The sequence below is a fragment of the Phytophthora sojae genome (assembly GCF_000149755.1).
Source record: "Phytophthora sojae unplaced genomic scaffold PHYSOscaffold_6, whole genome shotgun sequence".
NCBI classification, from domain to species: domain Eukaryota; phylum Oomycota; class Peronosporomycetes; order Peronosporales; family Peronosporaceae; genus Phytophthora; species Phytophthora sojae.
The window spans coordinates 3,057,062-3,082,399 of NW_009258120.1; the positions used below are offsets into that span (position 1 = coordinate 3,057,062).

Consider the following 25,338-nt stretch of genomic DNA (forward strand, 5'->3'; position numbering starts at 1 on the left):
TGAAGCAACCACTTCCAAGGAATTGGCCCATTAGCGTATTTCTCATCCCACAATTTACCCCCCAAGCCCTCAAGTTAAAAGTTTGTTTGTTTGTTTGTTTTTGAATTGAGGATCATTTCAGTGCTTCTCCCTTCGAGCATAGCGCGTCGTTGGCTTGGCCCACCCACGTGTTTGCCAGCGTCGACTCGTTAGAACTGGTGGGCCTCCAGTTTAGTGTTGAGACAGCCCTGGACTTGCACGTGACCGCGATCTTGAACAAATTCACATGGCTGCATATTTTTCTTGTGGCTTACCGGTATCTTACCAAACTCCACCAATCAGAGGCCGCTATTTCATACCGGTCTGCGCAATCGCGTCGAAGTTGCGCCTCTACCCCTTTCACACTGAAATCGCCCGCTGACAAGCATGCTGGTGCCGACCTTCTCGTCCCTGTCGACGGCCTCGACCGACGCGCAGTGCGCGCTGCTGCGCCGCCTGAGCACCTTGGGCCTCGTGTACGCCAAGCTGCCGGTGCGTCAGCTGCGCGAGCTGGCGCCGCCCGTGCCGGCCTTCAACACGGAGCCGCGCGAGCTGGCGCTCAAGGGGTCGCTGCTGGACGCGCGCACGCTGCTGGGCCCGTTCCCGGCCGACATGCTCGAGTCGCTGGCCACGTGGCTAGACCAGGGCATCGACAAGGTGCTGGTGGACGCCGCCTCCAGCGACGACGAAGAGCTGGAGCGCGTGGCCGTCGCAGTGTCGGAACTGCCGGCCAGTCGCGTGGTGCTGCGCATTCCCGTGCCGGCGCTGCACGCGCGCGAGGTGACGGAGCTCCGCGAGAAGCTGGCGAGACTGGACGGCACCGCGAGTGGCGTGGTGTTCGCCATCGACTCGGTGACGTTGACGCAGGAGAGCGGCTTCGAGGCGCTGTTCACGAGTCTCCAAGCACTGAGGAAGAGCGTGGACGAGGGCTTCTTCTTCGCGGTGGAGATGAACGCTGGACCTGCTGCGGGATTCAACTCGGTGCTGGCTCTGGCCAGGATCCAGGAGTTCCACCACAAGAACATCCACGTTGTGGCGCCCGGATACTGCAACGGGGAGGGCGAGGAGCAGGTGGACATGGTCACGAGTGACGGCGAAGCGACCGTGGATGCGGCGCTGTCGTTCGTGCAGTGTCTGCGCACGGACCGGCCCGATGGTCTGTTCACGACCGTCGTGGCGGATGAAGCGGGAGTGGCGCTCGGTCTGGTGTACTCGAGCGCGGAGAGCATCTTGGCCGCGGTGTCCAGTGGACGCGGTGTCTACTACTCGCGGTCGCGTGGCGGCCTCTGGAAGAAGGGCGAGAGCAGCGGCAACGCCCAGAAGCTCATCCAGATCGACATGGACTGCGACAGCGACGCGCTGCGCTTTACTGTGAACCAGACGGGTGCTGGCTTCTGCCACCTCAACACTCGCACGTGCTGGGGCCGTGACGGCGGTCTCCGCGCCCTGGAGAGCATGCTCTTTAGCCGCCACGCCCACGCGCCCGCCGGATCGTACACCAAGCGGTTGTTTGACGACGCAGAGCTGCTGCGTAACAAGCTGGTGGAGGAGGCGCAGGAGCTGGCAGAAGCTGAATCGATCCCTGATGTGGCGGGTGAGGCTGCCGACGTCATGTACTTCGCCATGGTTCGTTGTGTCGCTGCTGGCTGCAAGCTGAGCGACGTTGAGGTATGGCTACAGTTTAGTTTTTCTGCTTGGTTTCCGGTGGTGCTGCAAAGCTTTGATATCCTAACGCATTCTGTTGATCCTGTCGTTCCTTACAGAAAATGCTTGACAAGCGCGCGTTGAAGGTGAAGCGACGACCCGGCAACTCGAAGGCCTACCGCATATCAGCCGCCAACAAGATCCTGAACAGCAAGGGCATGCAGAGCGGCTCCAGCGTAGCTTCGGTGTCGGCCTCCGCAGTCAGTGAGCAGTAAGCCGAGAGGTAATCCGCTAGAAGATTATCCAGTCAGTCTACTGGATCACTCCCCCAGCATCCCCCTTCCATTCCTAGAGTCAGGAGAAAGTGTTGCGCGCTTAATGCGCAGCACTAAACACGCAGAAGCCTTCATCGTAGTATTTTTCCTTCGTGTTTCTGGCAGTTTTAACGTAAGAGGGCAGCCACAGCACAGCAGCCCCTAAATCACGGCACTTCAAAGAAGCTTCCTCCTTCACCTTTTCGATCTCTTCGTAGAGCAGCAGCTGAAGAACCGAACTCTCCTTTAAAAAAGTGCCGTGGATTGCGTAGCAATGGGCCAGGAAGACAGAAGACTCAAACCAACTTCGGAGACGCCTTCAGTCTACTCGTCGTCCTCGTCGTCCTCGTGGGCGTCCTCCTCCTCTTCTTCCTCCTCTTCCTCGTCCTCCTCCTCTTCTTCCTCCTCAGCGAACTTGGACCAGTCGATGTGGTGGTACAGACGCTGTAGCCAAACATCAAATCAAACACAAGCCAAAAAATAGGGGTCAGCACCACCAGAACGGACCGGCCATCGACTGTATCACAGCCTCCTGCTCGCAATTCCAATGCAAGTAATTTGCCACGTACGCCGCGGTTGTTGGCCTCCCAGATGTAGTTGGTGGCCGAGCCGTAGACGCCCTCCACCACCAGCGCGGCGATGAGCACCGTGGTCACGTACACGGGCGTGCTCTTCATGAACAGCTTGTAGGCGCCGTCCAGCGAGCCCTTGCCGCTCACGGACGAGCGCTTGGTGGAGGCCATGCGGGCGCCCTGGCGCTTGGCCTGCGAGGCCACCTGGCGGATCGTTCGGCTCAGCATCGTGTGTGACGTTCCGGCGGGGTCGACGACTTGGACTGTGTGTGCGCCTTCTTTAGCTCTACAGCAATGGCCGGGGAGGGAGGCGACGAGCCTGCGGTTCTGAGAGGCCCAGCCCCTGGCGCAACGTTCGCGCGACAATCGCGTAGTTTGGGCGAAGAGCCCAAATCGGGCTAGTTTGGGACGCGGCGGTTCGCTACGTTGGGCAACGCACATTCTGGAAAACCACAGCCCCCACACCAGTCGCACACCAGAAAGAGCCGTTTCTTTGGCTGAAACACAGAATCTTGTGTATTTTTCAAAAAAGTTGGAGCCTGCAAATATTACAAGTCATTAGATCTGCAAGGTACTATGGACTCAAAACGAAAGTGTTTCTGATGAAATTGGTATATATTATACGCGGATATAAGGTTACCGAACGCTGCAAAATGGCAACCGCTACTGTACGCCGGAAAAAGGGGGAGGATTTCGATTCAAAACGGCGGCGCGAATATCAAGAAGAAATTCGCCGCAAGTGCAAGCACCGTGCTGCCCAGAAACCCTAGAAGGCGGTGCCGACTACCGACTAGCGGAGCCCCGCGCACAACTCAACTGCCCTCGTCATGGAGCCCCTCGCGACCGGCAAGCGGCGGCGACCGGCGTCCGCGTCGCTGTCGCCCCCTCCGCCTCCGCGCCAGCCCACGCGCGACGACGAGCAGCTCGTGAGCTGGAAGAAGCGGCGGCTCGAGTCCCCCAAGAAGCGGCCGGAGCTGCGCAGTCCCGAGCCGGAGGAGAAGAAGCCCGCGCCCACGGGCAAGCGGCGACGCAGCGTCACGCCCGAGCCCAAGCAGGAGCAGGAGCAGGAGAAGCTGGAGGAGACCAGCAACAGCAGCGAGGACAAACAGGAGACCAAGAAGCGTCGCGTAGCGGAGGAGGGCAGCTCGACGTCGCCCCCTCCCGTTCTACCGGCCTCTCCGCCGGCCAATCTAAGCGAGAAGCACTCGCAGACGCCGTCTACTTCTTCAGAGCAGGAGGAGAAACAGAGCATTACAGAGGAGAAGGCGAGGTTCCCTCCGCCGCCGCTGATCATCCCCTCTGTACGAGAAGAGGAGCAGGAACAGGAGGAGGAGGATACCCCCAAGGAGAACAGAGCGGACGCCACGTTCACCAACTTGGACCAGTTCGTCGTGAGCTCGCAGGGCAGCGACGCCGACCTGGTCGCGGCCTGTGCCAACCTGCACAATGACATCGTGAGCTGCAGCCAGGACTCGCAGGGCAGCGACGTCGAGAGAGTACGGCTGCGCACGTCGCTGCGTACAGTTCAGGTGACGCCCCCGCCCTCGGCGCGGATGCTGGACAGAAAGAACCCTCCGCCGCCGCCCAAGAGACCCAAGAGACGACGCAACTACGGCGGCATCGTGTACGCGCGGACGTACCCGCGGCTGGCGCTGTCCCCTCTGGTCGACGACTCTCCGCCGAGCTCCCCGCGCGTCTTCCGGTCCCTGGAGAACGAGTTCGCCTTCGCCATGCAGGACACGCCCGAGATCCGCCCCCGCGTACGGCCGGCGCCCAGGATGGCCAGGGGCACGCGGCGGTCCACGCGCGCGGGCTCGGCAACGCGTCGGTCCCTGGACACGCCCACCTCGACGATGGTATTGAGGTCACGACAGCTGAACCCGAGCCTGAGCGCCGACGGCGGCAAGCCCGAGAACCAGCGCGAGCGGGAGCAGCGTGACGCTCAACGCCGACACTGAGGGGAGGCAGGTGCAGATATGAGTGGCAGGGCGACACTCAACCCGCCCCATGGCATGGACCATGCGTGCCTTCGTCCTGACGTCGACAAAGCCGAGGTCTGTTTTTATTGGTAGTTTTAGTTTTTATTTTCGGGGATTAGGCGTCGCGATAGCAGCCTAGACACTTGTAGTTTAACTTTGTGAAGGCGCCAATTCCGTTGTTTTATCAACGTTTTACGGCTATCTTGAAGTGGATTGTTAATCGCCGTGAGGCCACCAACCAAACCATTTCCTTACATACCCCGGACAGACGCATACGCACACTCAAGGGACCATGAAGGTGCTGGTGATCAACGAGGGCTCGCTGAGCGACTTCGAGGTGCTGTCGCTCATGCAGGAGCGCAAGGAGCAGCGCCTGCACAAGTCGGCCATGGTCGAGTACGCCGAGCGCAACTGGATGGACCACAAGGTGCTCAAGTTCCTCACGCAGAGCCACTCGCACTGCTCGACGCTGAGCTCGAGCTGCATCCAGGACTTCCTCAAGGAGCTGGCGCAGGCCGAGCTGCCGGCGCTCACGTCCGCCGAGAAGCTGCAGTTCATCAACCACATCCCCACGGAGCTCGTGGACATCCACCTCATCATCGAGGACTGCGCAGGCCGCTTCTCCGAGACGCAGGTGGACGAGCTCATCCGCATCGTGGAGCGCACACTGGCGGCGGAGCTGTTCGAGCAGCGGCGGAATGCAGAGGCCTCGCAGGCGACGGAAGGCGCAGGCGAGACCGAAGAGTAGGCTGGCAGCCATACGTAAAATATAGACGAAATGCACGGCGTTTTGAGTTGCATGAAGCTCGCCTTCCGCTCGTTGAGCCCCCACCGAGTCACTACGAACAGAATGCAAGCATCAGAAAGATATCTGCTCGGATAACAACCCCGTCAAGTGCCTACGAAACAAGCTCCTAACAAGAATGCTGTGCGATCGATCACCTGCGTCGACCGGCCTCACTGGCTATGGCATCATCTTCAATCCCTTCGTAGCTTGTCCGACAACCTGGAAGTGAGTCCCATTTCTCCTGAAGTTCGCGATCAGAGCCTGTGTGCACGTGAAGGTGAGTAGGAAGGTAGTGTTGGGGCGGCTCGAGGCTTACTGGGAACTGTTGGCGCGCGCGGTCTGGACGGCGGAGCGGGCTTGCGGGAACATGCCGACGTACTCCTGCGACGACAAGTACCTAACACTAATCTGGCGCTTGTTGAACCAGCGGCCGTGCAGCTTCTTGGCAGCAGAAACTGCAGCGCTCACGTTGGCGAACAGCACGTACACGAGGCCGCCTTGCTTCTCGTTCTCCACGTACGTGTGCAGCACAGGTCCGTACTGCCCGCACTCCTCTTCGACGTCCTGCTGGATCTCCACAGCCCACTCCGGATTGCCGCTCTTCTGCTCCTGGTACACATCGAACATATTCTTCACCACGAAGCAAAATGACTCACTCCCTTCAATCTCCGTCGAAGACATCAGCGCCGCTGCCTGCTCCGCTCGCTGCGCGGCTGTTGCGGCCATGGTGTTGGTGTAGTCGGTGGTGGATGCCGCTGCGGGATATCCTCCAATGCCACCAGCGCTGCCACCAATACTCGTAGGGAACAGGTTCACGTCGTTGCCAGCCAGCTTTGCCATTAGCGCTGAGCGTGACTGTGCGTTCATGCTGAGTCCGGTACCTTCGTCGTCCTCCAGCTTCCATCGTCCGCCTGAAGCACCGTTGTCTGCGCCGCTGCCACCTGCTCCAGCCATTCCTCTGTTACCGCCATTCATCGCATTTTCGTTCACCGGGCCTAAACGCAGGTAGTTGCCCGCCAGCTCCAGTCCGTTGCCCTTCGACAACGCGAAGTTCGCTTCCTGCGGGCTACTGAACTGGATGAAGCTGAAGCCCTTCGAGCGCCCCATTTCATCGCGGTTGATCGTCACCGACAGCACCTCCCCGAACGACTGGAACACAATCCGTAAATCGTCCTCCGTGATGTTCGTGTGGAGGTTACCGCAGTAGATACGGCTAGCTGCAGACAGCGCAGATGCCGACATGCCTCCACCAGCAATTGCACCAGCCAGTCCCGCACCAGGGGCGTCGGCAGTCAGAGGAGCCGTAGACGCAGCAGCATTCATAACCGAGTCCTTCTTGGCAGCAAAGTTCTTCTCGGCTTCCGACGCCTTGATCATGATCGGGAACACCTGGAAGTCCGGCACCTGTCCGTTCAGCAGCAGCACCTTGGGCACATCTTCCAAATTCGACAGCTCCACGTACGCAAAGCCCTTGGAGCGGTTGGTGAACTTGTCACGGATCAGCAGCACGTTCTCCACCTTGCCCGTCTTGCTCAAGAACCGCTCCAGGTCCTTCTCGCGCACCTTCTGGGTCAGTTGGCCCACGAACACTGTGCGGTGGTCTCTAGTAAGCTCCATCAGCTCGCGCTGCTTGGCGCGCTCAGCGCGCTCCGCCGACGTGCTGCGTTCTCTCTCCTCCTTTTTAGGGGCAGAGCGCGAGCGGCTCCTGCTCTTGTGCCTCCTCCTGGACGGGCGCTCCCTGCTGCGACTGCGGCTGCGTCCTCTGTCTCGTCGGCTGCCGCGGCTGCGGCGTGGAGACCGCGAGCGGGAGCGGGGGCGACGAGAGCGTCGCCGAGACTTGGATTGGGACCGCGAGCGGTCGCGATGACGGCGGCGCGAGTGGCTGCGGCTCCTGCTGCGACTGCGCGTCCTGCTACGACGGCGAGAGCGACGCGACAATTCTTCCTCCGGTCTGCTGTCCTTCTTGGCATTCTCCGCTTCCTGATAAATAAAAAGATATAATAAAAATAATAAAACGTTAGAAAAAACAATAATGATACATTGCTTCATGACACGATATCACGCGCAATACTGCGGCTATGCGAGCCGCCGTTGCATGGTTAGAAAGTGCATCATCTGCTGTGTCTGCTGCAGTACCTTGGCCGCGGCCTGGATGCCTTCCTGCAGCAACGAGTCGATGGCCTCGTCCGCCATAGCTGCGCAATGTATCCAATCGCTGGTTTCCTGAGGGGCGCGCGAGCAAACAAACTGCAATTCATTCATTTGGCGCCATGCGATTCAAATCCCACCATCCCGCATGCTCCCACCCTCTATCATACTTCATTCTTCATGTGTCCACACACAAACTTATACCAAAAAGTGTATCCATCTCACACTCACACTCACCCCCTCATCCACGATGGCTACCGAGATGGAGGTGCTGCGCGCCGAGGGCAACGCGTTCTTCAGCGCCAAGGACTTCCGCGCGGCGGTGGACAAGTACACACAGGGCCTGGACGCTGCGCCGCCCTCCTCTGACCTCTCTGGAGACGACCTGAAGGCCGTGGAGGCCCAGCGCGTTCTGCTGTGGAGCAACCGCGCCGCCTGCCTCCTGCAGCTCGAGGACTTCGCCGCCGCCGAGAAGGACTGCACGCTGGCGCTGGCCGTCGAGCCGGACAACACCAAGGCGCGCTACCGCCGCGCGCAGGCGCACATGGGGCTGGGCAACATGACGCAGGCCTTCAAGGACGTGCACCTGGTGCTGCAGCACGCGCCGAGCAACAAGGCGGCGGCCGCGCTGGCCCGCAAGATCCAGGAGCGAGTGCGCGAGGACGTCCACGGCGTGCAGAAGGCGCTGGACGCCATTGTGGCTGGAGTTCATGGAGAGTCCGGACAGGCGGGCGTGAAGGAGGTGCTCAGTGAGCAAGAGAAGACGGTGGAGGCGCTGCAGTACCTCGAGATGAAGAGCGTGACCGAACTGACGAGCTTGCCAGAGGAGATCGCCAAGAGAGAGGGACTGGTGGTGCTCTGGAGAGCTGTGAGTAAGCTTGTGGAGCTGAGTGGGGCCGAGGAGGAGCACAAGACGGAGCTGCTGGACATCTTGTCGCACGTGGCGTCGCTGCTGGCGATTCTGTCCTCGGCGTCGATGGAGCTAGCGGGCAGGACGTTTGAGACGAACAATTCCGCGTTGGATGGGCTGCTGGAGCTGCTGCACAAGCAGGTGGCGTTGGAGTATGAGGCGAACGCGGCGGTGCAGATGCCGATTCGCGGACGGAAAGTCATTATTCGGTTGGCAGCTTTTATCTTCAAGTATCTGCTGATCGCGGCCAAGTCGGACGACGATGCGTGTGTTCGTCGCGTCCTCGGAGGAATGCTGGATGGACTGCGTAGTCGGGAGCGCGTGCTGCAGATTGCAGCGCTTGATGGTCTGCTCCACTTCATCTCGGTACTGGGTGGCCAGGCGTCTCCGGTGGCGAACAAGGACGACAGCGCTGCTCAGCACCTGAAGGCGCGATTCGCAGCGTTGGCGCAGGAGCTAGGTCTGTTTTCGCTGCTGCACACCACTGCATCCAGTGCTCTGCCTGGGTTTGGTGCTACAGGCCCGGCGCCTGCTGAACCTCCTAGCTCTGAGTTGACTGCTGTACTGCTGAGCCGCCTTCCGCTGGTTTTCACCCAATGTCTCGCGCATTTCGAGGGCGACGATACAATGCTAAAGAAGATGGTGCGGGATTGGTGCGTGTCGCCTGTGCTGGCGGCGCGGCCTACGAACCGCACGCAGCTGGCTCAGGGTTCTGCTTCGTGTCTGCTGCTGTCGGCTTTGTTCCTCTCAAACGCAAAGCTTGCGTTGTGGGCTGTCCAGCAGACTGGAAATGACGGCACGGCGTTCCTCACGCGACTTCACGAGTTTTTGAGTGCGTCGCGGACGTTTGAAGATGCCAAGGCGCACACCCGTCAACTGCAGGAGATCTGGGTCGACTGCGTGGCCAGCATTTGCGGAGTGGAGCATGGGCCTGCTTGCGTTCCGCCTACATTGAGAGTTGAGATCTACCGCATGCTGCAGGCGTCTCTGGATGATGAAGATGACTTGATGCTCCGTGCCAGCGCCTTGAGTATTCAGGTGAAGCTCGGTATTGTCGAGAAGACGCTGGAGATGCCGTCTGCAGATGGACAGTTCCTCATGGACAGCGTATTCGAAGTGCTTGCAAGTGCGGAGACGGTGGAGAACAAACACAAGGAGGCGGAGAAAGCGAAGCAGAGTAAGGACAAAACCAAGTCGGTGCCCAGATCGCAGTTGTTCTGGAGCGGTGTTTCCCCTAAGGAGCGCGGTATCGAAGCATTGTCGTATCTGATTACGTACACTCCCGTGAAGGACGCTTTCGTGAAGCACCCGGGAGCTGTGGCTAGTGTGTTTCGGGTGGAATTCCCCAACATCAAAGACTCCAGCTCTGGAGCGCAGTCGAGTGCAGGCTTCCGATCGAATGTATACTACGGTATCGGGTACATTTTGCATCACGTGCTAACGTCGGAGGCTGCTATCAAGCGGAAGCAAATGGAGGGAATGGAGATGACGGCAGATCAGTACGAGGAGCTGCAGAAAGCGCTGAAACAGAAGTCTGTGCTGGATGACGGTGACACTCCGGAACATGTGCAGGCTCGTGTGACTCGACTAGCGGCGTCGCGTGACGTGTTGACTACGCTGGTGCAGCTCTTGAAGCTGTCCGCCACGAAGTCGGAAAACATTATGGAGATGGCAACACTTAGCGCGTTGCACGCTGCAGAAGCACCCACGGTGCGAGGTAACCTTGTTCAGTGTGGTGTGTTCCAGGCACTGATCCCGTTGGCCCTGCATCACATCGCCGTAGCCAATAGCAAGGGCACGAAGGCGGGTGGGAAGCAGATTCACGGCACGAAGATCTCGAATGCTGCCGGGCAGGCCATGGCCAAGATCCTGATCAGTACCAACCCCAACTTGATCCCGTCATCCTCGCTTTTCTCGTCCATTCGGCCGCTGCTGGACATGTGCAAGGGCGACCAGCAGCTACTGCAGTTCGAGGCGCTCATGGCTCTCACGAACATCGCTAGTGTGTCGGAAGAAACAAAGGCGCGTATCGTGGGCGAGCCACAGGGGCTGTCGACGCTGCAGTACTTGCAGTTCTCCGAGCACGAGCTTGTGCGTCGTGCGGCCACCGAGGCGATCTGTAACCTGCTTCCGAACGACAAGGTGATCGAGCAGGTTTTCATGAACGAAGAGAAGGTGCGCTTGTGGATCGCGTTCGCATCGCTTGAGGATGAGGCCGAGGACTTTGAGACGGCGCGGGCTGCAGGAGGTGCGCTGGCCATGGTGTCCCAGGTCCCGCAGGTCAGCTGGGTGATGATGCGTCAGGGTGGACTCAAGGCCTTCACCGCAATCATCGAGCAAGGCTCCAACGTTGAAACACTGCACCGCGCGCTGTTCGCAATGCAGAACATGCTCGAGGCAATTGCTGGTGCTGCGAAAGACGAGGAGAAGGCCGAGGAGCGGACCAAGTTCATCGACGAGGTCAAGCACCACAGCTCATTGCTGAAGCAGAAACTGTCCACCCACAGCAGCAACGCTCAGATCAAGGACACCGCTCAGGCATGTATCGGAGCCTTAGAACAGGTGATCCGCTAGCTAGCTAGCTGGAGAACAACACAACACTGTAGAAAGAAAAGAGGGTTTGTCTGAATGAATACTTGTACTTCGGGGAGCGCTCAATGGTCGACTTTGATGGCTGAAGGGGAGATCGCCGCGCCGTAGACCGTCACGATGCAGTAGATGGTGCTGTTCTCCCAGAGCACCGTGCAGTAGCCGTCCATGGTCGGGTCCCAGAAGCACGCAGCCGCCGTGGTCATCCCCGCGCCGGTCTTCTGCATGATGAGGCACGTGACCGCGTACTTGAAAGGTTTGTTGAGGTTCTGCAGCCCCGTGAGCACGCTCGCGACCAGCGTGTTGGACCAATCCATCACCTTCTTCCGGTTGTACACCGTGTCCTTCAACGCAGACTCGATGGCCTGTACGCAGCAAGAAGTGTATACGATGACACATCCGAAGCAATATCAATCGTAGAATCCCTGAACATACCGTCTTGGCGATGGGCAGCACGTCCTCCTGCGAGAACTCGCTCTACGCAGCACCATTACCATCAGCAGACGCTCTAAACCCTTCCATCCACAGCCAACGCCTCTCATTGTACCTCGTTAGTGTCCATGGTTAACGACGACGTCTACCTGACTGATGGATACGCCGTCCTTTCACAGCGCCCCGTAATTAGTCATCATCCCGTGCCACACCACGTACACAGCATGAAACTGTCCAAACAAGTGTCTCGTCCCTTCCACACGTTACGTTTCAACACGCGACGGTTTCCACCGGACACGCCGTCCAAGTCGGTCAGCGAACCTGCACATTTCTATTGACGACGCAACAGGGCGGGAGGCTATACAGTATTATAGTGCAGCAGCATGAGTGACGACTCGATCGCGGTGCAGCGGCTGCGGCAAGAGCGCAAGAACTGGCGGCGAGACCACCCGGCGGGCTTCTGGGCGCGCCCCATCGCCAACGACGACGGCTCGCTCAACCTCATGATGTGGCACGCGGGCATCCCGGGCAAGGCCGGCACGGACTGGGAGGGCGGCGTGTTCAAGATGTCGCTGGCCTTCTCCGAGGACTACCCGAGCAAGCCGCCGCTCGTCAAGTTCACGCCGCCGCTCTACCACCCGAACGTGTACCCGTCGGGCACGGTCTGCCTGAGCATCCTGAACGAGGACAAGGACTGGAAGCCCAGCGTGACCATCAAGCAGATCCTCAAGGGCGTGCAGGACCTGCTGGACCAGCCCAACATGGCCGACCCGGCGCAGCGCGAGCCGTACATGGACCTCAAGAACGACCCGGAGCTCTACAAGCGCAAGGTGCGTCAGCTGGCGCTCAAGAACCGCGAGAGTTAGAACGTTGGGAGGGTGTGGTAAAGGAGATGGAGACGGTAGGAACGACGGAGAGTAATACAGTTGGAGGAGGAAGGGGGTGTCATTGACGGTAGTGGTAGTTATTGTGGCGCCTACTTACTCAAAGACGGGAAGAGCTGAGAAACTCGAGTGACCTCAGCTCGGGCCTCCTCCCCACTTTAGCACGGAAGAAGGAAGACGACTGCGCAGCTCTAGTCCTTCTTGAGCGCGAACACCTCCCTGGCAATGCCCGAAGCCTTAATGGTCAAGATCTCCACGCTGTCGCCCGTGTAAATATCTCTCTGCAACCAGAAACACACGTAGGCAGTTAGTAGATCCGCTTCAAACCAGCAACTCCAGCAGTTGGTTGCAGCACCGCACCTCTCCAGCCGTAATGAAGGCGTCCTTGATGATGTCCTTGGTCTCCTGCAGCGACAGCGTCTTCTTGGGGTCCGTGCGCGTGTCGTGCTCCACGAGGTTGTCCAGCAGCGGGATCATCAGGTGGCCGCCGCTGCCCTGCGCCGCGCGCGTGACGCGGTCGTACGAGCCGATGGCGTCGTACGTGTACACGGCGCCCTTGCCGTTCTCGTCGATGCCGCAGAGGATGCAGAAGGCGTAGTACGGGAAGAAGCGGCGCGAGTACAGCGTGTTCATCAGCAGCTGCGCCATGGCGCTCGAGCTCATGGCCGTCTCGTTGTCGTGCTGGTACATCTGCGCGCGGATGCTCAGCACGCCGCGCAGCTGGATGATGTCGTTGTGCGACCCGGGGCAGCCCAGCACCGAGGTGGGCGTCAGCTGGTGCAGCTTGCTCTCCTCGCGGGACAGCACCGAGTAGCCCGTGCTCAGGCGCGTGTCGCCCGCCACCACCACGAAGTCCTCGCCCGCGATGGCCAGCACGGTGCCGCCGTTGAAGTCGTAGGGCTCCCAGTTGGCGCGCGCCTGCTCGTGCACACCCGCCGCCTGCACGTCGCGCAGCCCCAGCTTGGCGTCTCCGCTCGTCGTCCACGCCACGGCCTCCGGCATACTGCGAGACATCTCTGCTTGGTAGGGGTAAGCTCTAACTAGAAGAAGACGTTGGCTCGATCTTTATGACCCGAAGAAATCTTCCCCTGCGGCCGCATTTTTCGAGGGGGGTCGTCACTTTATCGGGGATTATACCTCGATCGAGTGACGTTAAACCGGTACATACGTTTGCAGTCACCGATATACCGGTAAGATGTTGTCTGGCTGGCGCGCGTAGCGAGGGCTCTCTCACACATTCCTGCGGCCGAGAGCTGTCAACACCCGAGCGAGGACCTCCTGCACCTGCCTGCACCTGTAGCCGACCAAGATGGAGCGCGAGCCGTGTCCCTTCCGCATCGTGGAGGACGCGGGCGGAGGTTTCGTGCTGGGCGCCGTGTTCGGCAGCGGCTGGTACACGTTCAAGGGCGCGCGCAACTCGCCGTCGGGCCAGCGGCTGCGCGGCGCCATCTACAACGCCAAGATGCGCACGCCCGTGCTGGCGGGCGGCTTCGCCGTGTGGGGCCTGCTGTTCTCGAGCTTCGACTGCTCCTTCGAGGCGCTGCGACGGAAGGAGGACCCGTGGAACTCCATCCTGGCCGGCGCGGCCACGGGCGGCGCCCTCGCAGCCCGCGCCGGCCCGCGCGCCGCCGCTGGACAGGCGCTCATCGGAGGCGTGCTGCTGGCCGCCATCGAGGGCGTCAGCATCATGGTCAACGAGTGGTTCGCGCCGCAGCCCGACCAGGGCATGGCCGGCGACATGATGGGCAACCCGGAGCTGGACGAGCAGAAGCTGGCGCCGCCGTCGTTCTAAGCCCACAGCGAAAGGAGCGAGCGACGCGGCCCTTTGCTGGCCGGCTTTTGTTTGTTAAATAGCGAATGGGGTGGCCCCACTACATGTTGCTGCCCTCCTTAATTATAGGAAGGACCTGCGCTCCCGGATCGATCGGATCTGGGCCGAGGATACATAGAGACGGGAAGGATGGAGGGTGGATGGAGGGCCTGCGAGCGCGCGCGCCGGCTTGAAGCGGAGCTGGCGCGAGGCTTGCGGGCGGACGAAGTGCAAGGCGAGAAGACGCGAGCGGAAGATGTCGACGGGGATTCGAAGAGGAGAGAGGCAGACAGACAGCGATAACCGACGCGGAGACGGAATGACAATGTAACCTTAGACGCTTCAGCGAGCTTAGTCTCCTGCGCCGGCGTGGCGATGCTGCTAACAGGGAGATGGAGTGCGTGTGCTTTGATTGAGTTCTGTTGTTGCAGGTGAATGTTGTGGAGTGGAAAAGTAGAGCTCGTTATTTCTGTCGGAGACATTGAAAGCGCTCGACAAGAAAAACCGGTGGAAACGCACGATAGCATGGCGCGCTGAAACGGACTTGGAGGCCAGGACAGCAGGACAAGCAACCTCGGTCAGCAAGTTCCGATCGACAAGCGGCTCGATACTGCAACAACACTCGTAGCTCGGCTCGAAAGAAGCCCAAAGGAGCAGAAGCGTACTTTCCGACCGACTGCGGGTCTCAAGTCCGTCAAGAAGGCAGCGATGGCCGAGATTAGTTACTACGATGCGGACCTCAGCGACGCGATCATGAAGCTCAATGAGCTCATGGGCAAAGTGGCCAAGGCGCCGCCTGGTGTTCGCCCCGAGGTACGGCACAGAGTGGCGGCCGTGACAAGCTTCGCGAAGAAGGTTAACGCTTTGGTACTGTGCAGATTCTCGCGATGGCTGAAGTGAAGCTCAAGGAAATGATGGAGCTCAAGAAAGGATTCCAGCTGGCGCTACGACAAGCTCCGCGTGACCAAGTTGCTGCCTTTCGCGAGGTTGGTGCCCGCTGAGAGCCATTTTCATCGCCGTGTTATTGACTTCGTCCTTTATCTTTGTGCAACAGAAATTCGAGGAGCATTGTGCTCGTGTTGAAGAGCTCTCGAGTGAATTCCGTTGGGCCAAGGCTGAGCAGGAGCGCAATGGGCTGTTCGGCGATCGAGCCGCAGCAAACGCCGCAGCTCGCGGGACAAACGGGCTGGGAAACAAGGAGTTGCTCGATAAAACTATGGACATCCAATCCAAGACAGAGCAGAGTCTCATGAGCACGGCGAAGATGGTGGAGCAGTCGAAAGAGGTCGCAGCGGCGACCGCGGAGGTTCTGCGCGGCCAACGTGAGCACATCGTTGAGATCACGGACGCCGTCATGGGCATCGAAGACAGTTTACAGCGCGCTGACAAGCTCATCCGTTCTTTCGCGCGACGAATGGCCACAGACCGAGTCATTTTGCTCTTCACTTTTCTCGTGATCGTCGGAATTGCTGGCATTGTCGGCTACAAGTCTGTCCACCCCGACGACACCACCTTCTACGTGCCGGATGAGGTCACTCCGCCGGATCCGACGGCACTCTACAACACCACAGTGAACGCCATCAACAGCACGCTTTCAGGGTCCTGAACGTTCGGCCAGTTGCGTAGCTATAGCGATAGCACCATTCAGCTGTTCTAACCCCCCGTGAACCAATTTGTTTAACTTCGAGCCTGATTTTTCGTATCACTTGCACTAGGAGCTACGGTCATCTGATCCAGAGTCATCGTTGCTAGAGTCGGATTCGGATTCTACTTGATCAGAGTCATCTCCACTCGAGCCGCTGCCCTCCTCTGATTCCTCAAATCCCTCCTCACCTTCCGATTCGACATGTAAGAAATCCTTCAGCTGGTACAAGCTCTGCAGCTTGGCTCGATGGCCTGCTTTCTTGATATTCATGGCGTCGAGCGTCTTGACATCAAGCCCACCAGTGCCAAGCAAGAAATTCGCATCGTCAAAGCCCTCATCGAAGAATGTTGGCGCATATTCCACGAGCCCGATGCTGGCCAGCCAGCTCGCAAGTTGAGCCCGACCAGAAGCTCGAGTAGCATGGTCGACTAGAAGCGATTTCAGGTCGTCACGCTCCAGCTCCGTAGCCAAGTCAACCGGTGTCGTACCATTCTTCATGCCAAAACACATACGATCAGCAAACTGTAGCAGGATTTTCAGCGCTGTATCCATACCTTGGACTCGAGCTGTTGGATGTCGGCATCTTCCAGCAAGAGCTTCACGATGGCTCTGTTACCCTGCAGAACTGCCAAGTGCAGTGGTGTGCAGCCAATCTGCAAAATTCAGACCCAAACCGTTTAAACATGGTAAGGCCAGACCTCTTATAATGCCGTACGTACCTGTAGATCGACTGCATTCACTTTCATAGCCGGAGTTGCTGCTAGCAGTAGCTTGACGATTGCTTCGTGCTCAAAGCGCACAGCAATATGCAGCGGCGAGTACGCGTACTTCGTCTAGACACAAGCTCCGGAAGTTAATGGTCATTGGAACTACTGCGGAGCCACCGACCTAAGAAACGACTTACATTGCCCAGAGCATTCGCAGACTCAGGGTTCGCAGCTATCAGCTCCGACACAAGCTCCGCATCTCCCAGCGCACATGCGTACTGCAGTGGCGTCCACGCTACCGTATCGCGCGGCGATCCCGCCTCCAAGCGGCCGCAGCCCAGCTCTTCCACCGACACCCCCAAATCCTCCAGCCGCGTCGTCATCTTTGTAAATTCTGCTCAAGCGTCGCAGCAAGAAGATCTAATGGGCTAACACCAGCAATACTTACACACTCGAGCACCATCCAACCAAAATGCATAATCTATTCTTCTCCTATTGCTAAAGTGAGGCTGCGATCGATCTACTACTGTACGACCACGTGCTCTAGTAGAACGGCCAGGACTTGGTCACGATCAGCGTCACCGCTGTGGCCACCACGACTACTAGCATCACTGCGATGGGCTCCGGTGGCTTGTACAGCTCGCGGAAGCGCAGGTTCTCGTTGCGCCCGAGCATGCGGCGCTTCCGACGCATCGCGGCGATGAACTTGTCGCCGAGCGTCTTGCGCGTCTCGTCCTTGAAGGTGAAGCGCGCGCGCATCTCCGCCTGCTCCTGCAGGAACGCCGCGTAGGCTGCAGCCTCGTCCAGATCGTCCACGAGGTCGTCGCCTTCGTCGTCTCCGGGGTCGGCGCGCTCGTCGTCATTGCTCAGCAACGCGACGCCGCTGGAAGATCGCGCCTTGACGGGGCTGCCTCGTCGATACGCGTGCGTCTGCGTCGGGTCATCATCGTCTTCCGGACTCGGAATTGTCTCCTCTTTGCCGCGAGGCGTAGAGGGAGCGTAGGGCGCTGCTCGCTGCTTGATGGTCGCCATGGTTGCTCTGCGTCTCTTGAAGGCGAATGGGGCGCACTTCAACGTCGACACGGTAACGGCTCCGCTTGGCGCAACATTCGAGCGACCACTTCTCTTCATAAAACCTGCAACCGTAATACCGACGTTTACCGAGTATACAGTCGAGCTCAGTGTATCGGTCGTAACGCTTTAAACGTATAGCCTCTGTAAAGAGTACAGATTTTAAGCCGATATGCTCACGAATTACTGTAAAATATAATCAACCTGTAGAAAATAATAAACTACTGATAATCCTATCAAGCAAGTGCATACTGTACGTGTAAGCGAGGTCGACCGAGAACCCCACAACCGGAACGAGACCTGCAGACGGAGGAGACCAGCAGTAGCGAGCGAGAATGCCGAGTGCCAAGTGGGAGATCGCGCGCATCGGCGTGTACATCACCAGTGCGTTGTCCGCCGTTTGTAGCGAACGATGTTGATGATGGATACAACGTGCTAATGAGTGCACTCCTGTGTCGCCTGCAGTCCCCGTCGTCGCCACCTGCATCTACGCGCAGCCCGACTGCATCAACTTCATCATCGACAGGGTGAGCCAGGCCTGCTGCTTCCGTGTACTGTATGATAGCATGCTAATGTCTGTTTTATTGTAGTGGCGGTACATCCAGTACCCGCCGCAGGCCGTGACTCGCGAGGATTACTACAAGAAAATGCGCGAGCTTGCCAAGGAGGACAAGTAAGCTGCGCTGCCTGCAGCACAGACTGGATGACAGAACTTCTTCATCTAGTGCTGCTTGCTTGAAGTTGCACTGCCGTGACACTACGAAGCAGAAAAGGAAACACCTCTTTAATATAAAAGGCCAAAAGTACGTTGTATTTGCTAGAGTGGCGGCACAGAATGGATCGTGGCGCATAACAAGAGCCTCTCCTCCTCTTCACGTCCAGCCGCGCGCTGTCTATACGAGTATTCGTGCTTCACACGGAGTCGTCAATTGGTGTGTGTCTCTTCACATACTTCGCCACGCTGGGGCAGTTCCGCTGCGTGTGCTGGCTGCTAGCCCGTCGCATGGAAGACGACACGCCGAGCTGAGCTCCCCACAACCTGTTTACTGTTTCCGGAGCAGGCAGTAGATCCGTGTGTCGTTGTGAATCATGTGCAGGTGGCGCTGCTCGCCGCGCAGGCACATGAGCAGGCCGCCGAAGCTGGCGTAGATGGCCACCATGTTGCCGCCCTCGTGGTCGTACTGGAACACCTTGCCGTACATGCCGTAGTCGTAACGGTCCAGCAGCGTGGGCTACAGCAACACCATAGCTACATCAGCACAATTCCCTCACCAACTGCAGCAGCAATGCACAGTACACACCTTGCCCGACTGGTTGAACATGCCGTCGTCCGGCTTGCCCTCCAGGTCCAGCGTGCTGACGAGCGCCAGCGTGAACTTCTCGTTCTGGCGCAGACGGTAGACCTCTGAGTTGATGTCCAGCGTCAGCTCCAGCTCGTACGACACACCCTTGCACACCACGCGGGTCACTGTGCCAATGAGCAATAGTCCAGTTAGTTCATTCAGTCTCCTCTCCCACTTAACGTAGCAGCACACAGCGCCAGCGCATGGAGCAGCGTCTTGCACGCACCTTTGTCGAACTTCTTGCCATCCGGGTTCAGCTGCCGCACCTCGAAGATATCCTCAAACAGCTCGGTCGCCATGGTCTTCGCTTCTCCTCGCTACCGGTATCACAATCAGAAAGTGGGGCGTCCACCATTGCTTTGCTCTTGTGCGTTTTGTGTCCGCCACACAAAATTATATACTGTTTGTGTGCACCACACGAATGTGTTAGATACATCACAAACCCACGACCAGATGGCTTAACCGACGCTCGCCTCCGCTCCGTAACGACAAAGGCCAGAGCCAGAAGACGAGAAGAGATAACAGGGAGGAAGAACTCCTTCGAGCGCAGCAGCACACACACACGTATCCACAGCACTGTAGACAGGCATGGCGTCGCCCCGCGAGGACGAGTACGACTACCTGTTCAAGATCGTGCTCATCGGCGACTCGGGCGTGGGCAAGTCGAACCTGCTGAGCCGCTTCACGCGCAACGAGTTCAACCTCGAGTCCAAGAGCACCATCGGCGTCGAGTTCGCCACCAAGTCCATAGTGGCCGAGGGCAAGACCATCAAGGCGCAGATCTGGGACACGGCGGGCCAGGAGCGATATAGAGCAATCACCAGCGCGTACGTTCACCCCTACTCAGGCTACATTGGAGTGGGCAATGGATCAAGGCTAATTATTGCGTTGTTTATTATTGTGCATGATAGATACTACCGCGGTGCAGTAGGCGCGCTGCTGGTGTATGACATTACCAAGCACGGTACGTTCGAGAACGTGGAGCGCTGGCTGAAGGAGCTGCGGGACCATGCGGACGCCAACACGGTGATCATGCTGGTGGGCAACAAGAGCGACCTGCGCCATCTGCGCGCAGTGTCGACCGAGGAGGCCATGGCGTTCGCGGAGAAGAACAACCTGGCGTTCATCGAGACGTCGGCTCTGGAAGCCACGGGCGTGGACACGGCCTTCCAGCGCATCCTGACCGAGATCTACAAGCTCATGAGTCGCAAGACGATCCAGGCGGAGGAGAACGCGACCGCGAGTCTCCCCACGGGCAACAGCATCGCCATCACGGCTGAGAACACGACCGAGAGCCAGAAAAAGAAGAAGAAGAGCGGTTGCTGCTAGGCTTGCGCTGGGGACACCCGGCGCTAATTGAAGTAGGTGAGCTGATTAATGGAGAGACTGCTGATAGTCAACGCGAGCGAAAGGAAAGCTCATGAATGACCTTCAATGCAATCGGCTTTCAACTTGACACGCACGACGCACGAACGTCGGAAGGACGACTTCGGTAGTCAAATTGCGATTTGGTCCGATCTCCCTACTGTATTTTTAGGCTTTAGTCTTTAGTCCTGCTATCTGTGATTTGGTCTAACCTCATTTTATAGTCTTTAGTCCTGCTATTTACGAGTTAGTCCAGCTCTATAGTTTTGGTCGTCACAGAAAAAAGCAGCGGAGCACTTTCCTAACCAAACACCGATGGCCAACAAGAAGAAGCGAAGTCGCGCTCAAGCCGCCAGCGCTGTACGTGTGCGCGCGAACGCCCGCCACTACAATGATACAATCTGTATACTCACATTTATCTGTGTATTTGCAATGCATTGCGGCCCAATAGGCCGATGTGAAGCCTGCGCCCGAGCAGTCCGAGCCCAAGGCCAAGAAGAAGCCCAAGTTCTCCTTTGCCAAGACGCTGTCGACTGACGCGGCGGCTGCCAGCAACACCAAGAAGACCGAGCAACCAACGGTGAAAAATACAGTGGAGTCAGCTGCTGCTGCCGACGCTTCGAGCGCTGTGAAGAAGAAGAAAAAGAAGAAAAACAAGAACAAAAGCACTGCAACTGCGACCTCTGCAGCCAATGACGCGGACAAGAAGGAGGCCAACAAGGCCAAAGCCAGCGAGATCGACGACCTGTTTGCGTCCTTGAAGACGGAGAAGCAGAAGAAGAGCATCGCAGAGGAGCAGCAGAAGCTCGCCGAGGAGGAGGAGGAGCGCCGCGAGAAGAAGGAGAAGGAGCGACTGCACGAGCAGATCAAGAAGCTCGAGGCGCAGAGTACGTCGCGTTATCACTTTTGGGAGATAAAACATTGGGAGCTCTGACTGATTTGGATTGTTTGCTGGAGCACAGATACCAACTCGACCGCTGTCGGCCTCAATCCGGACCCGCGACCTGGTAAGTCCATGGCTTCAACGTGGTTGATGGCTATGGAGCTTCGTCCGGCTAACCTTTGTTTTTATTGATGCGTCTTTAGTTCGTTACGATGAGGACGGACTGCCCATTTACACGGAGGCCTCGCTGCAGATCGGCAATGGTGGCAACACCAAGGACTGCCCGTTCGATTGCTGGTGCTGCTTCTGAAGCCCCTTTAACACTTTAACCTAGACAGCTTTTCGCAGCTCAAACGCCTCCGCCTGGAACTGGAGAAACCTGTCTCCCCCGTTCCCTCACTGCGCCTCTTGGTTGATGTCGAGAAACACCAACGACAATCCTCCAATTCCCTCATATGCTCGTCAATCCACTGCTTAGTATCCTTCGGACAGCGCTCGATGGCGTCATTGATGCACCTTCTCGCGCGTTCGTCTTGGAACTTTGTATCCACCATAGAACTCCAGGACCATCTTTCTGCAGCGCTTCAAGCACAAGGTGCCTCCGATTCTCTTCAGATACCCACCGAGCGATCTCAATGTAGCGGTATTCCAAGACCAACGTTCTTGCTGCTGACATGTCGAGCGGCGGTCCACGTTGAACCAACCACCGCAATAGTCGAATACTCTCGGGGGTGATGTATTTCCCTCCGGCGATCTTCACCAACTCCAGTGAGTTCTCCTCATAGCCGTGCACCGATAACCAACGAACTACTTCGAGATGACCTTTTTCAACGGCCTGTACAAGCAACGTCGGGTCTGAAACCGCAAATCTATGCTCGACGAACCACTGCAACATCTTCACATTACCGTCACTGACAGCGCATTGGAGAGGCGACCATCTTTAGCCGCCGTTGTAGCATCCACACGTATGCCATGCTGTCACTTATTGTGCACGCTTTCTTAAACCCACTCGACAAGCTCGAGACCTCCACTGTTGACCACTTTCCGCAAAACTTGTGTAGAAACAACATGAACTTGATGTAGCCATTTCACCACCTTCAAGTGTGGCTTCCGCATGTACTGCGTTGCATGGGACTGGGGGGTTTGAGTCATGAAACTTTCACCGCTGCTTGCGGGGCGGGCGCGTCGCAACACACCTTGGAGTACGTTCTTAGGAAGACTGGCCCCCTTTGGGCTGGTTACACCGAGAAGAGTGGTCATTGCACGGGTGAGGCGTTGGATCTGGCAGCGGAGCACGGACATTTCGAGGTTGTCAAGTGGCTCGATAATACTCGAGTGCAGCGCGGGCTGTAGTGCGATGAGCAAAGCTGTGAAGAAGTGTCTATCGCGCAGTGGCTTCATACCGTCAAAGGAGTAGTGTGCTCAGCTGAAGCCATTGACAAGGCAGCCCAGAATGGGCACTTAAATGGCTGCAACTGAACAACCTTTTCATGTGTTCGTGCGATGGAGCGGGGAGACGGTATTTGTACACGACAAATGTGGCTGTGCGGACGCAGGACGCCAGCGGCTACTTCATGGCTACCGAGAAAATTCAGATGTGGCAACTCAGAAGTTTTTCAGTGAATCGGATCGTCATGTTCATTCAATCCGTCAGTGGTGCAACCACAGCAGTGTGAATTATACTACTTCACTGCAACCGTCTTTGCTTGGAATTTGGCAGAGCCGTCTCCTCGTATCCGCCAATACTCATCTTGGTAGGAAAGCACCAACGACAGGCCCCCACTTCACTCATATCTTCCTCAAGCCACCGCTGCATATCCGTCGAACAGCTTTGGATAGCAGCACGGATATCCCACTGCGCGCTTTCATCTTGAAATGTGGTACGCGCAAGAATCCACCGTAAAACTCTTCTGTCATTTTTCTGTAGTGCCTCAAACACGACGTGTTTCCGGACGTCCTCAGATACCCACCAAGCGATTTCTACCTGGCGATATTGCCAGATTAACAATGTCGCTGTTGCCAAGTCGAGCGGCGGTCCATGCTCCACTAACCACCGCAATATCGGCACGTTCCTTATTTTCCCAGCAATATTGGCCAAAGCAAGCGAGTTCACACCGTATCCGTGCTCCGAAAGCCAGCGAACAGCTTCCAGTTGGCCGCTTTTGACTGCTAACTCGAGCAGGTCTGGATCTGAAATCTCAAACCCATTCTCGGAAAACCAGCGCAACACCTTCACGCCGCCGCGGCTGACAGCATCGCGAATTGGGACTGTCGATCGCAACTCGATTCCAAACTGATTCACCCAGTCCAGTACTGCAATGTTGCCTCTACTGAACGCGGTCCACGCTAAACATCCCAAACAACCTCGAACAAAATCCGGACGCTGCTCGAAAACCGTCTGCAGCATCGTCAATTGATCGCTAGTCGTTGGGTTTGAACGTCGCTTTCCTAGGACATCGGGGCTGAAGTGGCACATTACTTGGATACTTCTCGCTTCATCCATTTTACCTTTTGAGAAGCCTTCCCTCCTATGCTCGAGTAGATACAGAAAGACGTCGAGGTGGCCTCGATCAGCAGCGAAGTCCATTGCATCCGTTGTACATCCTTCGGGGCGATTCTTCTGCAGCCACCACACAACATCGAGATGACCATTTTGTGCAGCTCGATCCATCACCTCTTGGACAAATGTATCCGGGTGATGCATGTGGAACCATTTTAGGACTTTGAAGTGTCCATACCGTGCTGCGTAAAACGGAGCCATCTCGGAGCACCCCTCCCTTCGATTCTCGTGCAGCCACGTGATCACATCCATGTGTCCATTTTCCGCCGCAGCGTCCATTTCATGCTGACTGAACGACCCCGGGAAGTGTTCGTGCACCCATTTTACCACGTCCAAGTGCCCAAGTTCAGCCGCAGTAACTGCATCCATGTATGGTACGTAGCGATGACATTTGATGTAAACATGTTCATAAAGCCACTGGACCAGTTCAAGGTGGCCATTGTTGACCGCTACATACAGGGCCATGGGAGAACAACACCCGTGGCAAACGCGATGTAGCCATTTGACAACCTCGAAATGCCCATTCTCGGCCGCTTTGTTCATAGCAGCCGTTGTGCACATTAACAGGTTATTCGAGTGGAGCCATTGCAGCACTTCAAGGTATCCACTCTGAGCTGCAATGTCAACGGCAGGAGCAAGACACGTCTCTCTTTTCACGCCATGCAACCACTGCGCGATCAGCTTGGTTTGCTGGACTACCGTCGCTGCAAGTATCCGTTCTATTGACATAAATCCACTTGACCACCTCGAAGTGTCCTTGTTCCGCTGACTTATTCAATGCACCTGCCGTACAGTGTTCAAACAGCCAATTCTTCTCAATGTACCCAGCTGACGACTTGTCGATCTTCCAGAGCGAGTGCCAGTCCATTCCCCGCTCAAATAACCATTGGACAACATCGAGATTCCCGTGAGTTGCTGCCAGCTCCAACATGTTGTCGAAATCTGCTTTCCAAGGTCCGCGGACGTCCTCGCTTCCAGTCATCCAGCGAAGTACGTGCGTGTATCCGCCTCGTACGGCGGCCTGTACTGCTTCCTTCCAAATAGGTGCTGTTTTCGCTAGGATATAGTCCAAAGTGGGCTCGGAGGCGCCGCCCTCGCATGCTGCGTAGAGGAACTGTGAGCTCAAACTCCCACTCAAATAGTCATCAATGCGTTCGATCACATGCGGAAGCGAATGTCGTGTAGGAACACGCACTAAATTATATAACATCACACTTTCCCCACCAACAACACCCACCAAGTCCCGATGACTCAATGGGCTTGTTAGGGTTAGAACCGGAAGGCCCAGGAGCTTTCCCTTGCACCGGGTTGATGTTTCCTCTGTGCACCGTGTTTCCGCTTAGTCAACTGACGGAAACCCCAGCGTCACCAGCCACGAGCAAAGGCTGGCACGCTCTCACACACAATATAAACCTCGCAGGCCCTCAGGAAGGAAGGGTCCCAGCCAGTCACGGCTTGATACGAGGGTGCCGGAGCTATACTCCGGCGGGAAGGATAAATGGAGTGCGCTCTTGCTCCTCCACTACACGGCGATGACTCGCCCTTCGTATACACGGCCACCTCTTCTCTTCTCTTGGCCTGACCACGGGTAAACGCACGCTACGATACTAGCAGGCGCGTCCACCGACAGCCATAATCCTACCAACAGGTTTATCCAATTGCTACGGGAACTCACCG

General features: G+C 57.5%; 21 protein-coding genes across 21 annotated transcripts; 10 read left to right on the top strand and 11 right to left on the bottom strand.

Annotated features, from left to right (window-relative positions):
- Nucleotides 1-405: 405 nt before the first annotated feature.
- On the top strand, nt 406-2,073 carry PHYSODRAFT_351968 (hypothetical protein; the record flags this gene model as incomplete). The annotated part of the gene is made up of 2 exons (XM_009532956.1): nt 406-1,686; nt 1,782-2,073. The coding sequence occupies 2 exons, from the start codon at nt 406-408 to the stop codon at nt 1,935-1,937; spliced, it is 1,437 nt and encodes a 478-aa protein (XP_009531251.1). The 3' UTR covers nt 1,938-2,073.
- On the bottom strand, nt 2,073-2,829 carry PHYSODRAFT_286697 (hypothetical protein). The gene is made up of 2 exons (XM_009532957.1): nt 2,546-2,829; nt 2,073-2,420 (listed from the first exon to the last, which is right to left on the bottom strand). The coding sequence occupies exons 1-2, from the start codon at nt 2,774-2,776 to the stop codon at nt 2,301-2,303; spliced, it is 351 nt and encodes a 116-aa protein (XP_009531252.1). The 5' UTR covers nt 2,777-2,829; the 3' UTR covers nt 2,073-2,300.
- Nucleotides 2,830-3,375: 546 nt separating this feature from the next.
- PHYSODRAFT_512021 (hypothetical protein) lies at nt 3,376-4,506 on the top strand (the record flags this gene model as incomplete). Its single annotated transcript, XM_009532958.1, has 1 exon — nt 3,376-4,506. The coding sequence occupies one exon, from the start codon at nt 3,376-3,378 to the stop codon at nt 4,504-4,506; it is 1,131 nt and encodes a 376-aa protein (XP_009531253.1).
- Nucleotides 4,507-4,819: 313 nt separating this feature from the next.
- Nucleotides 4,820-5,275, top strand: PHYSODRAFT_511352 (hypothetical protein; the record flags this gene model as incomplete). The annotated part of the gene is made up of 1 exon (XM_009532959.1): nt 4,820-5,275. One exon carries the CDS (start codon nt 4,820-4,822, stop codon nt 5,273-5,275), a length of 456 nt encoding a protein of 151 aa, XP_009531254.1.
- Nucleotides 5,276-5,626: 351 nt separating this feature from the next.
- Nucleotides 5,627-6,931, bottom strand: PHYSODRAFT_249442 (hypothetical protein; the record flags this gene model as incomplete). Its single annotated transcript, XM_009532960.1, has 3 exons — nt 5,627-6,081; nt 6,112-6,558; nt 6,592-6,931. The coding sequence occupies 3 exons, from the start codon at nt 6,929-6,931 to the stop codon at nt 5,627-5,629; spliced, it is 1,242 nt and encodes a 413-aa protein (XP_009531255.1).
- A 781-nt stretch (nt 6,932-7,712) lies between these two features.
- Nucleotides 7,713-10,946, top strand: PHYSODRAFT_512479 (hypothetical protein; the record flags this gene model as incomplete). The annotated part of the gene is made up of 1 exon (XM_009532961.1): nt 7,713-10,946. One exon carries the CDS (start codon nt 7,713-7,715, stop codon nt 10,944-10,946), a length of 3,234 nt encoding a protein of 1,077 aa, XP_009531256.1.
- An 80-nt stretch (nt 10,947-11,026) lies between these two features.
- PHYSODRAFT_303222 (light chain dynein) lies at nt 11,027-11,523 on the bottom strand (the record flags this gene model as incomplete). The annotated part of the gene is made up of 3 exons (XM_009532962.1): nt 11,027-11,326; nt 11,397-11,438; nt 11,509-11,523. The coding sequence occupies 3 exons, from the start codon at nt 11,521-11,523 to the stop codon at nt 11,027-11,029; spliced, it is 357 nt and encodes a 118-aa protein (XP_009531257.1).
- Nucleotides 11,524-11,776: 253 nt separating this feature from the next.
- PHYSODRAFT_511002 (hypothetical protein) lies at nt 11,777-12,259 on the top strand (the record flags this gene model as incomplete). Its single annotated transcript, XM_009532963.1, has 1 exon — nt 11,777-12,259. One exon carries the CDS (start codon nt 11,777-11,779, stop codon nt 12,257-12,259), a length of 483 nt encoding a protein of 160 aa, XP_009531258.1.
- Nucleotides 12,260-12,323: 64 nt separating this feature from the next.
- Nucleotides 12,324-13,360, bottom strand: PHYSODRAFT_286698 (hypothetical protein). The gene is made up of 2 exons (XM_009532964.1): nt 12,638-13,360; nt 12,324-12,558 (listed from the first exon to the last, which is right to left on the bottom strand). The coding sequence occupies exons 1-2, from the start codon at nt 13,289-13,291 to the stop codon at nt 12,469-12,471; spliced, it is 744 nt and encodes a 247-aa protein (XP_009531259.1). The 5' UTR covers nt 13,292-13,360; the 3' UTR covers nt 12,324-12,468.
- A 226-nt stretch (nt 13,361-13,586) lies between these two features.
- PHYSODRAFT_511066 (hypothetical protein) lies at nt 13,587-14,069 on the top strand (the record flags this gene model as incomplete). The annotated part of the gene is made up of 1 exon (XM_009532965.1): nt 13,587-14,069. One exon carries the CDS (start codon nt 13,587-13,589, stop codon nt 14,067-14,069), a length of 483 nt encoding a protein of 160 aa, XP_009531260.1.
- A 726-nt stretch (nt 14,070-14,795) lies between these two features.
- Nucleotides 14,796-15,693, top strand: PHYSODRAFT_249448 (hypothetical protein; the record flags this gene model as incomplete). The annotated part of the gene is made up of 3 exons (XM_009532966.1): nt 14,796-14,900; nt 14,966-15,073; nt 15,142-15,693. 3 exons carry the CDS (start codon nt 14,796-14,798, stop codon nt 15,691-15,693), a joined length of 765 nt encoding a protein of 254 aa, XP_009531261.1.
- A 348-nt stretch (nt 15,694-16,041) lies between these two features.
- PHYSODRAFT_465782 (hypothetical protein) lies at nt 16,042-16,822 on the bottom strand (the record flags this gene model as incomplete). The annotated part of the gene is made up of 4 exons (XM_009532967.1): nt 16,042-16,224; nt 16,287-16,385; nt 16,452-16,565; nt 16,637-16,822. Coding segments are annotated over 4 exons (582 nt in total), but the record flags the coding sequence as incomplete, so codon positions are not given.
- A 160-nt stretch (nt 16,823-16,982) lies between these two features.
- PHYSODRAFT_303228 (hypothetical protein) lies at nt 16,983-17,471 on the bottom strand (the record flags this gene model as incomplete). Its single annotated transcript, XM_009532968.1, has 1 exon — nt 16,983-17,471. One exon carries the CDS (start codon nt 17,469-17,471, stop codon nt 16,983-16,985), a length of 489 nt encoding a protein of 162 aa, XP_009531263.1.
- A 374-nt stretch (nt 17,472-17,845) lies between these two features.
- PHYSODRAFT_249376 (hypothetical protein) lies at nt 17,846-18,187 on the top strand (the record flags this gene model as incomplete). Its single annotated transcript, XM_009532969.1, has 3 exons — nt 17,846-17,894; nt 17,976-18,037; nt 18,101-18,187. The coding sequence occupies 3 exons, from the start codon at nt 17,846-17,848 to the stop codon at nt 18,185-18,187; spliced, it is 198 nt and encodes a 65-aa protein (XP_009531264.1).
- Nucleotides 18,188-18,371: 184 nt separating this feature from the next.
- Nucleotides 18,372-19,171, bottom strand: PHYSODRAFT_355025 (hypothetical protein). The gene is made up of 3 exons (XM_009532970.1): nt 19,080-19,171; nt 18,812-18,978; nt 18,372-18,742 (listed from the first exon to the last, which is right to left on the bottom strand). The coding sequence occupies exons 1-3, from the start codon at nt 19,150-19,152 to the stop codon at nt 18,554-18,556; spliced, it is 429 nt and encodes a 142-aa protein (XP_009531265.1). The 5' UTR covers nt 19,153-19,171; the 3' UTR covers nt 18,372-18,553.
- Nucleotides 19,172-19,441: 270 nt separating this feature from the next.
- PHYSODRAFT_513156 (hypothetical protein) lies at nt 19,442-20,182 on the top strand (the record flags this gene model as incomplete). The annotated part of the gene is made up of 2 exons (XM_009532971.1): nt 19,442-19,680; nt 19,765-20,182. 2 exons carry the CDS (start codon nt 19,442-19,444, stop codon nt 20,180-20,182), a joined length of 657 nt encoding a protein of 218 aa, XP_009531266.1.
- A 351-nt stretch (nt 20,183-20,533) lies between these two features.
- PHYSODRAFT_514237 (hypothetical protein) lies at nt 20,534-21,411 on the top strand (the record flags this gene model as incomplete). The annotated part of the gene is made up of 4 exons (XM_009532972.1): nt 20,534-20,582; nt 20,947-21,105; nt 21,181-21,225; nt 21,305-21,411. The coding sequence occupies 4 exons, from the start codon at nt 20,534-20,536 to the stop codon at nt 21,409-21,411; spliced, it is 360 nt and encodes a 119-aa protein (XP_009531267.1).
- A 7-nt stretch (nt 21,412-21,418) lies between these two features.
- Nucleotides 21,419-21,655, bottom strand: PHYSODRAFT_316830 (hypothetical protein; the record flags this gene model as incomplete). The annotated part of the gene is made up of 1 exon (XM_009532973.1): nt 21,419-21,655. The coding sequence occupies one exon, from the start codon at nt 21,653-21,655 to the stop codon at nt 21,419-21,421; it is 237 nt and encodes a 78-aa protein (XP_009531268.1).
- A 445-nt stretch (nt 21,656-22,100) lies between these two features.
- On the bottom strand, nt 22,101-22,502 carry PHYSODRAFT_303232 (hypothetical protein; the record flags this gene model as incomplete). Its single annotated transcript, XM_009532974.1, has 1 exon — nt 22,101-22,502. One exon carries the CDS (start codon nt 22,500-22,502, stop codon nt 22,101-22,103), a length of 402 nt encoding a protein of 133 aa, XP_009531269.1.
- A 286-nt stretch (nt 22,503-22,788) lies between these two features.
- PHYSODRAFT_303233 (hypothetical protein) lies at nt 22,789-23,604 on the bottom strand (the record flags this gene model as incomplete). Its single annotated transcript, XM_009532975.1, has 1 exon — nt 22,789-23,604. One exon carries the CDS (start codon nt 23,602-23,604, stop codon nt 22,789-22,791), a length of 816 nt encoding a protein of 271 aa, XP_009531270.1.
- Nucleotides 23,605-23,664: 60 nt separating this feature from the next.
- Nucleotides 23,665-24,390, bottom strand: PHYSODRAFT_513166 (hypothetical protein; the record flags this gene model as incomplete). Its single annotated transcript, XM_009532976.1, has 2 exons — nt 23,665-23,946; nt 24,040-24,390. Coding segments are annotated over 2 exons (633 nt in total), but the record flags the coding sequence as incomplete, so codon positions are not given.
- Nucleotides 24,391-25,338: the final 948 nt, after the last annotated feature.

Coding starts and splice junctions, on each gene's coding strand:
- PHYSODRAFT_355025 (XM_009532970.1), bottom strand. CDS start 19,152: ATGGCGACCGAGCTGTTTGAGGATATCTTCGAGGTGCGGCAGCTGAAC. Junction 18,979..19,079: donor TGGCAAGAAGTTCGACAAAG/GTGCGTGCAAGA, acceptor TCATTGGCACAG/TGACCCGCGTGGTGTGCAAG. Junction 18,743..18,811: donor TGTTCAACCAGTCGGGCAAG/GTGTGTACTGTG, acceptor GTGTTGCTGTAG/CCCACGCTGCTGGACCGTTA.
- PHYSODRAFT_286698 (XM_009532964.1), bottom strand. CDS start 13,291: ATGTCTCGCAGTATGCCGGAGGCCGTGGCGTGGACGACGAGCGGAGAC. Junction 12,559..12,637: donor CCTTCATTACGGCTGGAGAG/GTGCGGTGCTGC, acceptor TTCTGGTTGCAG/AGAGATATTTACACGGGCGA.
- PHYSODRAFT_286697 (XM_009532957.1), bottom strand. CDS start 2,776: ATGCTGAGCCGAACGATCCGCCAGGTGGCCTCGCAGGCCAAGCGCCAG. Junction 2,421..2,545: donor GGGAGGCCAACAACCGCGGC/GTACGTGGCAAA, acceptor GTTTGGCTACAG/CGTCTGTACCACCACATCGA.